This window comes from Dermochelys coriacea, chromosome 19 (genome assembly GCF_009764565.3).
Source record: "Dermochelys coriacea isolate rDerCor1 chromosome 19, rDerCor1.pri.v4, whole genome shotgun sequence".
Classification (NCBI taxonomy): domain Eukaryota; kingdom Metazoa; phylum Chordata; order Testudines; family Dermochelyidae; genus Dermochelys; species Dermochelys coriacea.
In genome coordinates, this window is record NC_050086.2 from 3,245,477 (window position 1) to 3,261,558 (window position 16,082).

The 16,082-nt window shown below is 49.9% G+C and overlaps 1 protein-coding gene across 3 annotated transcripts in view; it reads left to right on the forward strand.

Moving 5' to 3' along the window:
• Nucleotides 1-16,082, forward strand: part of COL8A2 (collagen type VIII alpha 2 chain) — a 147,500-nt gene that overhangs the window by 106,673 nt on the left and 24,745 nt on the right. For all 3 annotated transcript variants that reach the window (XM_038377616.2, XM_038377615.2, XM_038377613.2), the window contains exon 2: nucleotides 10,306-10,490. In XM_038377616.2, coding sequence (XP_038233544.1) covers nucleotides 10,328-10,490 — 163 coding nt within the window. In that variant the 5' untranslated portion in view covers nucleotides 10,306-10,327. The remainder of the gene's footprint in view (nucleotides 1-10,305; nucleotides 10,491-16,082) is intronic.

Below are 16,082 nucleotides of genomic sequence, written 5' to 3' on the forward strand. Positions count from 1 at the left end.
AACGTCCCCAAGAAAGGAATCTCGGAGCTGCGAGCTTGTTTTCAGACACGGCTGAAACATGGAAACATGCATTCATTGAAAACATGCAACGTCCTTCGAGCCTCTGAGCTGACAGCTCTTCACCACAATCCAGCCAAAGAGATCTATTTTCAAGCGGCTATTTTGTTTTGCTTTTGATGCAGGTTTGGCAAAGCCCACTGTCTGCTTTATCCTCCTGGCTTCTGCAAGGGGGTCTCCTGGAAGAGAGGAGCTAAACTCTCCCCAGCACGCACCGAAGTGGCATTAATGATGCTCTCTGCCTTTTGTTAGAGAGCTCTCACACTGCAGCATGTGAAACACATGGTCCTGGCAAATTCACTTGTACCCATTTGCCTTTGGCACCATGCCCCCTCCCATGCCTCCCCAGTGCAGCAGCAAGTGAAAGGCCAGGCAGCTGTAAAGGCAAATGGAGCCCTTTTTGGAAAACACTGAGTTGGAGCTTTCCCATGGTGTTTTAATGCACAGAGGAGAACGGGGGGTTAAAGAAGCCTGGAGAGGAAACTGAGATTTAAAAGGTCCAGACACTAGCTTCCAGGCTGCCCCTTGGCATCTACCAAGAGGTTAGATTCTGACCAAGAAAGACCATGAGGTGATAGTGAGCAGATCATAGAGGCATGTGAATCTGAACCGTGGGAAAGGTGAATCCTAGGGAATGCCAAGCTGCCATGGCATGGTGCACACTGCCAGTGGGTTATGGTTGCACATGGTGCCTGTGTTAACATTAGAGGAGCTCTGCAGTGATCATGGGAAGTACAAGAGGTGGATCTGTGCATGTCTAAAAATGGACATCTGCCCCTTGTTCAGCAAAGGGCAGACTGTGCTGGTCAGCAAGAAAGGAATTGGTGTAGCTGTGGTCTCTGTGTGGCCAAGGGAGAGAACTGCAGAGAGCACGGACAATCCTCTCAGCCCAAGCTATGAAAATATCAAGCAGTTGCTATTAAGTATATTACAGTAGCATCTGCAACCCCCAGCCAAGATCAAGGCCCCATTGTGCTAGACGCTATACAGACGTATAGTGAAAGACAGTCCCTGCCTGAAGATTTTACAATCTTAAACTAACAAAGCAAAGGTTATTCCCATTTTACAGCTGGGGAACTGAGGTATAGAGAGCTTAAGTGACTTGTCCAGGGTCACCCAGAACATCACTGACGCAGCTGGGAATAGACCCCAGATTTCTGCAGTCCCACTCCGTGTGCTACCCCCTGGGCCATGCTGCCTCCGTGGGCTCTTGTTGCTTCGTTGCCATGAGAAGGTGCTGCCAAAGGGACAGGGTTCCTGGTTCACCCCAGTGTGGGAATAACTGGTGTGGCATTGTCAGGCTGGGAAATATCCTATGAACATGATGCTCCTTCCTCTGCGAAGCTCAGTGCGCCGTCCCGCCCTGGACTGGATTTCACCTGGGCTGCAGAGCCAGTGCTAGGAAGAGAGGATCTCTGATTGGAGAGCAACCTGGAAAAGGTTTATTTCCCCACAAGGCTGGGGGCTGTTCACCCACCCAACAGAGAAGCCCTCCTGGGGATCCTCCCAAGCCTCTCCCGGTTGAGAAGTGCGGGCGTGTTCCCCATCGTGACCCTGCCTGCCCCAGCGAAGTGGGGGAGGATTGTGACCCGGCTGACTAGGGGAGGAGATGGGTCGGAGCATTCATCCAAGCTCCTCTCAGCTCATCTTGGAGAAAAGAGCCACAAACTGGCTAAAGACCAGCCTTTAACCTCTGGCCGCTAAATCCGGCTCCCCTGAAATCAGCCTGGGTTTTGTCATTGACTTCCCTGGGAGCAGAGGGCCCCCCAGCCTCGCAGTGTATATAAGATACCAATGAGGGCTCCCCCTCCAACAAACCTAGGTTGGGTCACACCTATACACCCCCTGGGGAATGTGTGTGACCGAGGTCAACGCAGTCACTAGCTGCTTTGCTAGAAAGGGCAGTGGGGGAGGTAAAGGTGTAAGATTGTCAATTTCCCAGGGCAGGGACCTCGCTCATCCTCTCTGCACAACACCTTGAAATAATCAGTAAAAACCTCTTGCAAGCCAGTTGATCCAGAGACACAGAGGTGTGGCTGTTCTCCCCGGAAAGGGCTCTCAAAACTTTGCCTTTTCTTGCCTTTGTGCAGTGCCCAAAGTCACATGCAAGGATGACACAGACTAGGAACATTTGCAACAATCTCTGAGCTTGTCTCCTCCTGCATGAATGATGCCACCAATTGTATTAAACCCTGAGCCTGTGACTATTTAGCCTCTTGTTATTACCAAAGCAATGTTCCCTGACAGGTTACTCCAAGGCTGCTTATGTGCTGACATCCAGAGAATGGGTGTTTGCCAGGAGCTAGATATTAGACTCTGGACTGACCAGAAAAGCATCTGCAGTTCAGGATATTGGTATTAAATCTGCAACAATGGACTCTGCAAAGAACAGTGAGTGATTCCCTGGCACCTATACAGAGCTCTCCAGACACAGACCTCCGTGTCCTTGTCCAGGGAGGGTCCGGATCATTAGTGGTATTTCACAGACAGGGCAAATTGAGGAACAGAGAGAAGTGACTTCCCCATGAACTGAAGGTAGGTGGCAGAGCTGGCTGAGACGAGAACTGCACAGCACAAATTCCCTTCTGTGTAACGGCTAGGAGACTTTTTCTGCTTCGGGGTAGGTGAGCAAAGTGGGGACTCAACAGGGGATTTTAGATGTGGGCGTATGGCAGGCGTGACTGGACTCGGCCTGCGGCATCCTGAATGCAGCTCCCTGCTCCCCTCTCCCCATCGCTGAAAGGCCAGGTCCAAATGGGTGATGCGAACTCAGCGAGCAAGTGACTCATCATCCACCCAGAAAGCAAATCCCACGTCAGCTCTGTACAGTTTGTGTCCGGTTTGGATGCTTGGCAGCTTACATGGGGCAGATTCCCAGCTCCGAAAGCCAGGCCCAGCCTGAGTGTCCGGAAGGGAGCAGAGCATATGGGAGTGTTGGAGCCTGACCCAGAAAGCTCATTCTTCTTGCCTGTTTTGTAAGTGCAATAATGAGAGCTGTCAGCTTAAGAGTGTTTCTCGACTTCTCAGTCTCTTGGCTTCCAGGCTGGGGGTGACGTAGGCACCCGCCCCATTCAGCTAGCTTCTCTGTGCAGAGCTGCATTGTGGGCCAGTCTAGGAAGCTGGTAGCAGAGATCTGTGTTTGACTTAAAATAAAGCAGCAGGTCTGAGCCTTCTGCATTTTTAATTCCCTGCTCTATTTGGTACTGACCCACTGAAATGCAATAATCATAGTAGCAACTTCAGGCAGAGCCTTGCGTTTGTCTCTGGCGTGGATGCTTTTACTTTGGGTTTGTGCCCGGGGTTCAGCTCAAGGACTGCAGGGGAAAAATGCACATGACACCGGCCAAACCCCAGAACTCTTTGTAGCTGGGAGCTCATTACTGTGTCGCTGTTCTGGTTTAAGCAAAAGATTGGGAGCTTTGGGAAGAATGCGGAGTCTAAAGCCAGGCAAGGCTGTGGTGCGTGGGGAGATGAGAAGCAGCCTTTGCTCCCCAAGGCAGTACACAGGGGCCCCAGAAACAGGCTGTGAGGCTTGCAATCTGGCTTGCTTGTGCCCTGTGGGAGTGGGCAAAGGGCTGTAGAAGGCTGGAGAGGAGGCTACAAGGCCCAAAGACTTGACTCACACCAGCTTCCTGCTGATACAACTCCACTGAGCGTGGCAGAGTGACTCTTCAGTATGGTTTGTTCTATGTGTTATGGTAACCCCCCAAATGAGCGTGGGCTAGGTGCTGTACAGGCACGCTGGGAGAGACAGTCCCTGCCCTGGAGTGTTCACAGTCTAAATAGACAGGCAGTGGGAGGGCGAATGGGCAGCAACTTGAATAGATCCCAGGTCTCCGGACTGCATGGCCTGTGCCCCATGCACCCAATCACACAGCTTCCCCTAAGCTTAGTCCTGAATCCGGCCCCGGCGTCATGAACAGCAAAACCAAAGGGATTTCCAACCTCTTCCCAAAGCCGATAGGGAGCAGCTAGACTCAGCTGGCCCTGAGGAAACATGCCTGCTCTACTCTCTAGCACGCCTGGTTTTTCTCCCCATCCTAAGTCATCACCCATATGGTCACCCCCAGAGAGTCAGGAAGACAGAGATGGAATTAGAGCGGCTAGTGCTAGGTCCTGTCCAAGCTGTCTCCCAGAGGCCACAGCAAGCATCTTTCCTTCAACGTATTTTCTAGTGGCTACTCCTGTCTAGTTTTAAATGTCCCAACAACTGGGCTTCAGCCCCTTCCCTTGAGAGATTCCTCCACTCTCTTAGAGATCATGCATGTAAGAAGTTCTCCAGATGTTTGAGTTCATCCCGTCACTCTCATTTGTCTGTTAAATATTCCCTCTCCCTCCCACCCTGGTGTGTATGCCTGCTAATTATATGTAGAGGAGTTATCATGGTCCAGCCCACTTAGCTACACATGTGTAGCTCTTTCATTCTCTCTTCCTGGATCCTCTTGCCATTTTTCTTGCCCTTCTCTGAGGTCTCTGTAGTTTGTCGACATCTTTTTAGTAATAAAGGTGCCCCAAACTGAATGCAATGGCCCAGGTTCCCCTGCATAGCTTCATTGGCCTCAATGGAATTATGCTAATTTACACCACGTGAGGATCTGGCCCCATATTCCAGGTGTGGTCACTACAGTACTGTAGACAGAGAGTGGCCCCGGGATGTGACACTCACACACGCAGCCAGATCTCTTCTGCTGCTAAGTTGTTTTGTAAGCTCACATCCAGTTTGCTGTCCACAATTACCCCTGGTTTTTGGTGCCTTTTCATTTGTTGCACTGGGTCTGGAGTTCATCCAAGCAAGGGGGAATATTATCATGGTGGTAACGTTGGATTTGCAGGATGCGTTTTCTTTTGCAGCTATATCAGCTGGTTCTGGCGATAGTTATGACATCACGAAGTGACAGTTATGAGATCATTTGAGAAAAAAGCAGAAAATAATAATGCATCATCCTTTAATCATGTTTCATCTCTAGCTCACAAAAGGCTTTGCGTAGGAAGCGAAGTGTCATTATTAGAGTTGGTCAATAATTGTTCAAATTTCAGCCAAAAAGTGTTGTGAAAATTTCTTGCAGAACAATTTAGCGTTGTTTTTTTTACCAGCTTCTAGAGCGGCTGAAAATCTTATGAAATCCAAAATTTTGACAAAATGTTTGTCCAGCTTCAATAGTTTCCCTCGTTTTACAGATGGGGAAACTGAGGCACAGAATGAGGAAATAGAAAAGGAGTACTTGTGGCACCTTAGAGACTAACAAATTTATTTGAGCATAAGCTTTCGTGAACTACAGCTCACTTCATCGGAGCTGTAGCTCACGAAAGCTTATGCTCAAATAAATTTGTTAGTCTCTAAGGTGCCACAAGTCCTCCTTTTCTTTTTGCGAATACAGACTAACACGGCTGCTACTCTGAGAACGAGGAAATGACTCACCTACAGTCTCACAAAGAGATTCCCAGACCTTTTACCCTGGCCACTGTTCCTCATTTCTTCCCTTCATTGAACAACTCTGTGAGAAAGATCCTATTTTCACAGCAGTAGCATTGATAATAAAAAAGGAGGGAGTGAAAGATGCTGAAAATCTATGACCTGCAAGCAGAGGATTTCCTAAACAAATGTTTCCCATGGGACATGAGCAGCTCTTTGAGGATTGGCCAGCTTCTGAGCTCTCCTTTGAAACTTCTAACCTCAGGGTTAGAGGCCACAAAATTATTTTCTCCTTTTGAGCCCAGCCTTGGTGCTTTTCCAGGAAATCTCTCTCCAGTGTTGTTTAATAGTTTCCTAGATGACAGCCTCATGACATAGGTCACCTTGTTCATGCTGCCTCTTATTTGCACTTAGGCACTTCCATAAGAGCTCAAGAGACTGAAATAACCCTGGAGATCTGCCTTTCTCCCTAGTTCTCCACTCAGAAGGGACATTTAGATCCTGGCTAGGTTTCCCTTTCATGGCTCTGTCCTTGGATGGTTGAGGGTGGAGACGCCTAGCTCACGTTCTCTGGAAACCTTTTGTTAAGCGTGTGGGATGCTTGTTACCGGCCTGCAGACAGAAGTCTGATTTCCCAGCTCTAGTCTCTAACATTCATGACTTATCTTTGGCCTGGTCTATACTACAGAGTTAGGTCGATGCAGGGCAGCTTACATTGATCTAACCATGGACATGTCTACACTAAAATTTTGCTCCTGCCAACATAACTTGCCCACTACGCTGACTTAATAACTTCACCTCCATAAGAGGCGTAGAGTCAACGTCGATGTAGTTAGGTCGACGCAGTGTCAGTGTAGACACGGTGTTGCTTACATCGATTGTTGCTGCCTTCAGAAGCCATCCCACAATGTCCCGCACTGACAGTACAATCGGTGCGAGCGCTCCTGGTCGGGACGTGCACGAGCCCACACAAGGAGCCAAGGGTAACCATGCACAAGTGATGTAATTACTGCAGCAGCTGTATGCAGACATAAGTCAGGTCGACTTCATTTTGTAGTGTAGACACAGCCTCCATTTTTCATTTGCTTTCCTGGGAGGAAATCTTTGAACTTGCTTTGCAAACTCCTCTTCCCAAATCGGCTTGTGGGAGTGAGCAGCCAGTCCCAGTGCTCAGCTGATGTGTCTGTTCTGTCTGCCTCTCCGTTTCTCTTTTAACCAAGGTCACATGCTGAGCTCGCTCCACTCCCACTGATTGGCAGGAAGCATTTGGTGTTCTCACAGGGTCAGGCTTCAAATGATTCAGGCAGCACCCTGAGCAGAGGCGCCCTAGATGGGAGAGAAGGTGCTGGGAAGGAAAGATCCATAGCTTGGCTGGGTGCACTCATAAGGGCAAGCAATAGGGACCAGTTAGCACCACTGCTGGGCTTAGCAACCCAGAGGAGGCCAGTCTGGGTGAGGTGGGAGCAAGAGACAATGCCTATGCAATTCCCTTTGCTCAGCATGCTCCACCCCGGCGCTATTCTGGGGTGACAAATTCCTCACTCCACCCCCTCCTGGAGTGCCAGAAATGCCCCACCCCCAGGACATACAGGACACGGATCAGGCCTTAAGAAAGAGACTCTGTTAAACTGCCCAGGTCTACGTACACTGATGCTTATTTTCATGACCTGACTCCAAGGAGACACCTCAGCCGGGGTGTGCCTGCCAGGTTCTGAGCTGCTCAGATCTACCCACAGTTCTGAGGGCCATAGTCCTGGGCTATTCTTAAAAAAACCTGAATTGCAAAGTTTGGGCACAGATTCCCATGGGGACTTGGGTCCAGTGATGCTTTTCATGTCCGATTAGCAGCATGGCCTCTGAGCTTAGCTCTTTCTGCTGCCTGGGAACAATGCTGTCTGCATCGCGAGGCTCTTTCATAGTAAGATCCCCAGGTGTGTGAGTTAATTAACCCTCACAGCCCCCCAGCGAAGTAGGTCAGCCTCACTGGCCCAGGGGAAACAGAGGCACGGAGAAGGGAAGTGACTTACCCCAAGTCACACAGGGAGTTAGCAGCAGGATCAGAAATAAAACCCAGGTCTCCTGCCTGCAAAGTTTGTCCGTTAAGCACTAGACCCCACTAGCTGCAAACAAAGCAGCCCATCGGACTTCGGCATTAGCCCCATGCAGAATGAGCCAGGACTCAAATTTTCACCTTGCTCATTGTCTGTAGAGTAAGGAAGAGCAAATCCTCTCCCTTGTGGTCCCCGGTAAGTTGAACCACCTGCTGCACTTGTGAGCTTCACAGCCCCAAAAAGTCTCACTCGGGTCTCGCCCTCGTTTTGCGAGGAGCCATTTCCTCCCCTCGGGACAGGAGAAGGCTGTGTGGAAACATGGAAGCATGAAGATGGCAGCCAGAGCTTTACCTCAGCCCATCGGCACGCCGGGCTCAGCTCACCACCTAGCCGCCAATCATGTGGAATCGCAGGAGCACTGTTCTCCAGGTCAAGCTAATAAAACGAGACTTCACAAACATTCCCTGGGGCAAGGCTCGGGGTCTTCATTAAAGACCTTTGATGGCTTTGCCTAGAGTTTGCAGCATCAGAAACTGCCCTGTCCTGGAGTTTTGTCCTTTTCTTTTCTCTTTTTTCTTTCTTTTAATTTTGTTTTATTTGGTTTTGTTTTTTCATGCCGCAGCTTTCTGCTGCCGTTTCATTGGAAATGATTCAGGAAATGCCGATCAAATCCAGCTAAGGAGCTGTTCTGCTCATTTTTTCTTAGGAACAGAAAGGCCAAGCACTTAATTCTTATTAATAGCAACCTTGGTTCAGTTATTATGAGGATCAAAAATACCCAGCTCTTTGGCGTAGTGTGTTATTTAAGCTTCTGAAAATAAATGTTCATTCGTGCACATCAGTCTGTTTGCAGCTCTCTGCTTGGAGCTGGCATGGAAAGTGTTGCTAAAGGAAAGATATATTCATGGAGGGTATTTATTTTATATAAACAGGCACTCAAGTTGGAGTCTGATGTTCCAGAGCATCGTAACCCTCGATGCTTTTACAATCCAACGTTCTCATAAGTACTTGACCAAACAAACTCCTGTTGTTTAAAAAGCACCACAGCGGAAAGCTACTAGTGCTGGCAGACCTTGGAATGGGAATTTGTTTCTGACATTTAATTTTTCAGGCCGCTGGCCGCCAAAAGCTACAGGCGTTTGTGAACCCACTGCCCAGTCTGAGAGCAACCAGAGCTCTGGGCCTCTAAGGTTTCAATCACAGAGTGAGGCCCGGACTTGGAACCTGAAATCTTTTTGAGAGCCAAATCCTAAGCACACACGTTTTTTGTTAGAGGAAATCCTGTTCAGCAAAGAGATGTGACAACAACTCTCAGCTCAGAGGGATTTTTTTTTAATTTAAAAAAAACCCTCCTTCGTGGTAGTTCATAGCATGGGTATAATTTAACCTGGAATGAACATTCACTTGGGTAACTTTTGAAACTATATATTAGGTACTTTATTAGTATTTATTAGTTACATTACCATAACAGCCAGATGTCCCAGCCAAGCTCAAGGCCCCATTGTCCAAGGCAGTGAGCATTTCAGGGTTTATCTACAATGAGGAGTTATTCTGCAACCACAGTAACTATTACCGATTAATTCCATGTGTGGATGCTCTTGTTCCATTATGGAAGTGAGAATTAGAATACACTAATTCAGAATAAGGCACTTTTATTCTGGAATAAGACCATTCACCCATGGAGATAACTAGGAATAGTTAGTCCATTTTAAATCCACCCTTTACCTTAATCCAGATTAATTTTCATGTGGTCACATTCCCTGAGCAAAAGTCACAAAGGGCTTAAAATTAGTATACCCATTTGACAGGCTGCAGAACTGAGGCCCACAATAATTGAAGGATTTATTCAAGGTCACACAGTGGCTCTGTGGCAGACCCAGGAATTTAATCTAGATCATCTGAGACCCAGTCAAGTGTGCTCCCCACAAGAACAGCCTTCCTCTCGATACTCATTAGCTTTTCCAGTTAAATCTGTATTACTGCATTTTTAACAGGCATTTTCCAGAACATCCCAATCTAGTGCTAGATGGAGTCAATTGTTTTGTAACTTAACCCACAGATGGTAATGGCTCCTTCACCATCAAATGTGTAGTTAGCTATTGGTATTGTAGGATCTGACACGTGGCGTCTCTGCTCTGGTACCCTGGCTCCAAACTGGCCCAGGTCCCTTCGGCTGTGATGCTCTAAGAGCAGTTTGAAGACCCGAGTGTGAAATGACTTTGGCTCTCAGTCTGGTTCTGACTTGCATGAGGGAGATGCAGCGGAGGGGAGAGGGTGCTGTAATGTGCTGTCACGTGACAACAGTCATTTTAAGGACATGCTCAGCCTTAAAATCTTCCCATGGATACGTAGATAAAGTTGCCTTAACCTGTGTCAGGAAGCTGAAGTGACGCTACACAGGCGATCAGGAACACCTGGGATGCTGCAAATACCAAGGTCACGTCCTCTGAGTGCACCAGTGCAAAGTGGGTGTAAGTTGCTAGCAGAGCAGAATCCACCCATCCTGCACTGATGTAAGTCACTGCACACAGCATAGGTCCAGCCCCGAGTTTGCACAGGTGAGCAGTGTCTTCTGTCCAGGCTCTTAGCGCGTGCCAATCCCCATGGACCCTGAGTGCGGGAACGGTTTATATCCTGGCAAACTGGGAACCTTCAGACCTACCTACTCCAAATGGAGTACTTGCCACAACAGCTTGAGTCCCTTTTGTTTGTGGCCTGTAAGGGACTCGGCGGCAAAACCCATGGCTTCCTTGTCTCCCTAACCCTTTTCCCTTTTCTCCCCAGAAAGTCTCACAGTGAAGCCAGGATGCTTTCCGAAGCTGTCTCATTGCTGCTGCTTGTGGCTGGCATCCGCTTGGTGTCCGGAGGAGGTGCTGGAGGCGGAGGATACGCTCAAGTGAAATACATGCAGCCCATGGTGAAAGGGCCCCTGGGACCCCCATTCCGGGAAGGCAAAGGGCAATATCTCGGTAAGGGGCTCTTTTATGCACAAGGTGCTTGGCCTTTTTTAAAGGGAGCCTGGGATGGAGGGCTTGATTTGGGGCTGTGACGAATGGCAGAAATGGTAACATGGTCCTGGAAGCCTGGAGGATCTGGAGACCTTTGCAGCTGCTCGAATGGGGTGAAAACTCATTCCCTGTGTAATGCTCCCAGTTATTGCTCGTTTAAGGTTTGTTGTTGGTCCGTGAAGACCTGCAGATGGAAGTGCAACGTGTCAGTAATTCAGCAATTCAGCATTTTATAGCATCTGCTGCACCCATGGATGTGCCAGTGGGTCTCTCACCATGCCCCTCTCTGCATAAACACATGCAGGCCAAAGAATGGGGCCCAATTCAGCAAAGCATTTAAGCAAGCACTTAAGTCCCAATGGTCGTCAATGAGACTTAAGCATGTGCTTAAAGTTAAGCATGTGCTTAGATGCTTTGCCGACTTGGGCCATAAATGGCCATGGTTCCGATGGCTGGACTAAGGCAGCCGCTGTCTAGTCGAAGCCAGGAGAGAGTTTCTCATGTGATTCATGCCTACCAGGAGCTGACAGAACATACCTGGAAAGGGGTCTGACCCAGTCTGGGTGTCTCCCCGCAAAGAGGCATTTTTGTTGGCAGGCTCACAGCTAGTCTGACTCCCCAGCTGCCTTCTGACCTAAGTGGCAGCCCGACAGAGCATTAATGTCACGCCCAAGAGTGTAGCCCTGTTCCCAGGAGGCGACATGACAGCATCAGCCAGTGCTGATGACGTCACTGCCGCCATGACATCACTCAAAGTAGGGCCGGCTTTATAGGGGGCCTTCTTCATGGAATGAATCTGGGGAGGCCCTCCGGAAGGCAGAGTGGGCAGTACCTGCTGGGGGGCTGGGTGGTGGGGCCAGGAAGGACTCACTAGCTTTATGCATTTCAGTTCAGTCCATCTTGTGAGCAGGGATGGAGTCGGGCAGGAGCAGGGACCAGACCAGGCTTCTCAGGGGCAATGGTTTGTAACTTTGTTTTGTTACCGAAATAAGGCAAATGCCCCCCTCAGCCCACCAGCCTCTTCCCTGCTCTTTGGCATCTGTTCTATCTGGTCCTTAGGCTCAGGAGCCGTGGGAGAGCTTTGCCCTCTGCTAATCTCTGGGCCTGGGCTCAAAATCTAGCCAAGCCACTGCACTGTCAGAGCAGTTGCATTTGGAAATCACAGTTACGTGATTCTGCATGATGCAGAATTGTAGTGACGTGGCAGAATGGGGCCCGGTGGTAAGAACAGGCTTAGTGGCCTTTTGGGAAGGAAGGGACGTGCCATAACCAGGGAGACTTAATAGTAACATGGGGGACATGGGCATACCCACCAGCCTGGGGAGACCAAGGTGTCTGGCAAATAACATGGACTAAAGAGGTGCCGGGGGTGGATTAAGGTAACATGTGGACCAAATCCATCTGTGCCCCATTAAGGTGGAGTACCCCTGCATAGGTTTCAGCCTCTTCACTCAGTATAAACCAGACCCCCACGCAGCCAGTCCAGTCCACCCTGCAAAAACTGGCTCTTCAGCCACAGTCTAACCCATCCCCTACCCTGCCCATCCACAATGTTAAGACCGGATCCCTAGGATCTTCTGTCAATCATCTTTTGAGTGGTTTCAGAGTAACAGCCGTGTTAATCTATATTCGCAAAAAGAAAAGGAATACTTGTGGCACCTTAGAGACTAACAAATTTATTTGAGCATAAAGCATCTTTAGAGTGGATGCTTTGCTCCCTGAGTCATTACCCCTTACACAGCCATCACTTCTCCCTTAAGATTATATTTATTTATATGATGGTAGTGCCTGGGACTGACCGAGATCAGGGCTCCACTGTGCAAGGTGCAGTACAAACACAGAGTAATAGACAGTCCCCGCCCCAAAGACCCTTCAGTCTTGCTCTACTCCCCATCCCCACTGAGCTGGCAGAGCCACCTGAAATGCCAGCTCCATGACAGACCCTGATTCGCTGTTTGCCTGGAGGGGGCTGCTGCATGCATGGGCAGTAACAGCATTGCATATGGGGCAGACACGGGCACTGGGGTGCGAAGCTCGGCTAGGAGAGAAGACTTTCATAGATGTTGTGGCCAGAAGGGACTTTGCTGCTCATCCACTCTGAGCTCCTGTGTAACACAGATCAGACCCCCTCCACTGGGATTCCTGCCTCCGGCCCATCTCTCATGGTGGAGCCTGGGAGCTCCGTTAGAGAGACAGCCCATCTTGACTTTTAGCCCTGGTCTACACTACAAGTTTAGGTCGTATGTAGCAGCATTAGATCGGTTTAGCTCTGCACCCGTCCACACTATGATGCCAAATGACATCGCTGCGGAGAGCTGCAGGTTCTTTGTGTGATTGGATCCACAGCACTCGGCCTCTGCTTTGCATTAAGTGCTGTGAAGCACTTTCTTGGGGCTCGGTCCATCGAAGATCACCCCAGCTCATTCTGTGCTCCCTTGCCCCTTCCCTTTCTGTCTCTGTTTCCACATCTGCCCTTCTGCCCCCATAACCAGAGTGCATCCGCCAGCAGCGAGTTCTGTGGCTCGCAGCCAGGCGTTCCACTGGCTGCCGGAGCCTGGGGAATCTCCCCCAGGAGCAGAGCTGCATGGGACCCATTTTTCACCATGATCTTCACCAGTGGGTATTTACTCTTGCCAGCAGCTTCCCAGCTTCCTGCGAATTCCCCTTTTGGTTTGTCCCCCATTCAGTGATGGTGTCAGAACAGAGCATTTCCACAGGCACATACGAGCTGCCAGAATGGACCAGGCTCCGTGGTCTATCTAGCCCACTCTCCCATCTCCAAGCATGGTCAGCACCTGCTACTTCAGAGGGAAGTGCAAGAAACTGAAACCCTGCAGATATGGGTTAACTTGCCCCCAGGGGACGTTTCCTCCTGGCCTCCATTGATTAGAATTTGACTCATGCCCAAAGAAGGTGAGTTTGGTTCCTTTTCCCAGCTTTTTCCTGGCTTTTGGGCCATTTACACAGAGCTCGTAGTCTCTGCAGTGCTAACCGCATCCCCCAGTACGGAGTAGGTCCCCCAGACCTGTCATCCCTCCCACCCAATGTCCTATTCCACCTTTCCATTCTCCCCCTTTTCGCATGTGGTTGTTTACGTGAAGATGTTCCTGTTCTCGAAGCGTCTCAGTGCCCATAAACCAAGTCCAAATCTCTAGCAGATGCTGCAGCCTGGAGCGGGATTTGTGATGGATACAGAACATCTTCACACACAGGTCACACTCGTCTCTCGCTTCTCTCACCTGCTCTGCTCATGTGCAGTGCCCCTGCGGCTGGGGCTGGGGAGTTGCATATAGCTGAACTGGGGAAGGATTCCCCAGTTACCTGTTTCTTTGTGTGTCCCCCCCACCTGACCTTTACAAGGGCCTTTCTGAATTCCCTCCCCGCAGCCTGTGGATGCCTGTAGCTGTCTGCAGCCCCTTTCCCAGCTGCGCTGTCTCTTTCCAGTGTGGGTCTGGAGAAGGAAGAAGCCAGGAGACACGCCAAGATCAACACAGACACCCAGATGGCCTTTGGCGGGAAGGGGCAGGTGGTGTCCCAGCATGGGTTATGCAGTACCACTGCCCAGCGCATTAACCCTCTCCTGCCCATGTTCCTGTGGGAGTCAATTCACATAGATGGAGGCGACGTGGGTAAACAGTAAATGGCTTGACTGGGCAGTGGGGGGGGCACAGCGGCTTTCTCAGCAGCAAGGGCTGCTGGAATTGTGGGAATGTTCTTGAGAAAACTACCCGTGTCGGTAGGAATGGGGAGAGGGAACCATACCACAGAGGCAGGGTGGGCCAAGGGGTAGGACCGGGACTCAGGAGACATAAGTTCCAGTCCCAGCTCTGCCACTGTCCTGCTGGGTGGCCTGGAACAAGTTACTTTGCCTCATGTTTCCCCCTCTCTGGTGTATTTGCTGTAAGCTGTTCAGGCCAGGGACTCTCGCGCACTGAATGTACGTCCAGCACCTAGCATGATGGGGCCCCGGCCTCAGGTGAGGCATTATTGGGGGCTATAAAGAATATTAATACGTATTGTCTGCTGGTCTCCCACTAGTCCCCAAGCTGGCAGCTTGTTGCTGAATGGAAGCGCCATGTGGATGGTGCTAAGCTCGACAGCTCCCAGCTGCTGGTCTTTCCTTCTCCTTTGGATCCCTCCCGACACTGTACTCATCAGGGGCTTTGGAGATGGAATCTGACACCTGCCTGGGCCAGTGTGGCCAGAAAGCAGCCCAGCCGCACCCTGGCCAGGCTCTGATCTCAGGAGCTGGTTCAGACCCAGAGTAAGCCTGAGACAATCTGGGTTCATACCAGAGAAACAGATCAGAATCCTTTCCCCCACCCCACCCCAAGCTCTCCATCCCCAGGATGCGCTTTCATGCTCAGCTGTTCAAGCTAAACATCCCCGGCCAGGTTTCCGATCCTTCGCCTATTTCGGTTTCCCCAGCTGCATTTCCCACCAGCCGGGAGGGAAGAAGCCGACCGGTGCTAGCCCTGCGAGGTCTAGCTAACCAAAACGCGGCAAGCAGGAGAAGCTTTCTCCTCCCCCCAAGAGCAGGAGGCGAGAAGCCCCACACACGTTAAATCCGTCTCTGCAAAGTGACATGTGCCGATCAGTGGGGCGGGGATGCGGGCAGAGCTGAGCTCATTGCAGTGTGATCGGCCGTTCGGAAAACTACCCGCCAACCTGCCGCTTTTTCATACCTGTCTGATCTGCTCCAAGTATTCCCCTTCCTCTAGCTCACCTCCATTTCTAGCCACCCTCCCGTCTGCTCGATCCCAAACACAGGTGCATGGGATTCTTAAACCAGAAGCACTAGGGGACAGAAACCTGACTGTCAGTGTGTTTGGGGTGTGCTAATTAAATGTCCTTAGAGGAATGGCTTTGCCCGGATTTTTGTCTCTATAAACAGTGATTGTTTTTGGTAAAAGGCAGTTTTTCTACACTCCGTGTTGGATACCAAACAAGGACGAACGCGTTACTTGGCTCGCTGCGCCACTGATGTAATAAACTTTGCTACAAAGCTGTCCTCTACCACTTGAGCCAAAGAGTAATTCCATTAGCTGGCAGCAGTATTAGGGCTGTTGTCCTCTTGTGGACCAGCCATCAGGAGGGACATGCCACGCTTTGCTAGTGTGTTTCCTTTACACTGCGCATCAAGTCTCATGGGAGAAATCCCTACTTTCCACTACCTCTGCCTTGCTCAGAGGGGACTAAGTTGTAATGTGTCAGGTGGGGGGAACATGGTGCGGGAACATTCACAAGCTTAATTACATCCAGCTGCCTGTCATCGTAAAATGGTAATGATGATACTGTCTCCATTGTAAAGTGCTGTGAGATTTACTGATGAAAAGTGTTAAATACGTAGCATTATTATTACTGATTAGGACCTCCAGATTTGGCCCATTGTGAGATCATTCAATGAAAGTTACTAGCGAAGTGGAAATTAATTGTTGTTATTATTATTTTACCAGCCCAGTTGCTGCAGTAGATTAAAATTACAGCCTTTGACAAATGCAGCTGCTTGTTACAAACACCAATTTCTCTCACCAACCAGTGAGAGAAAGTTCA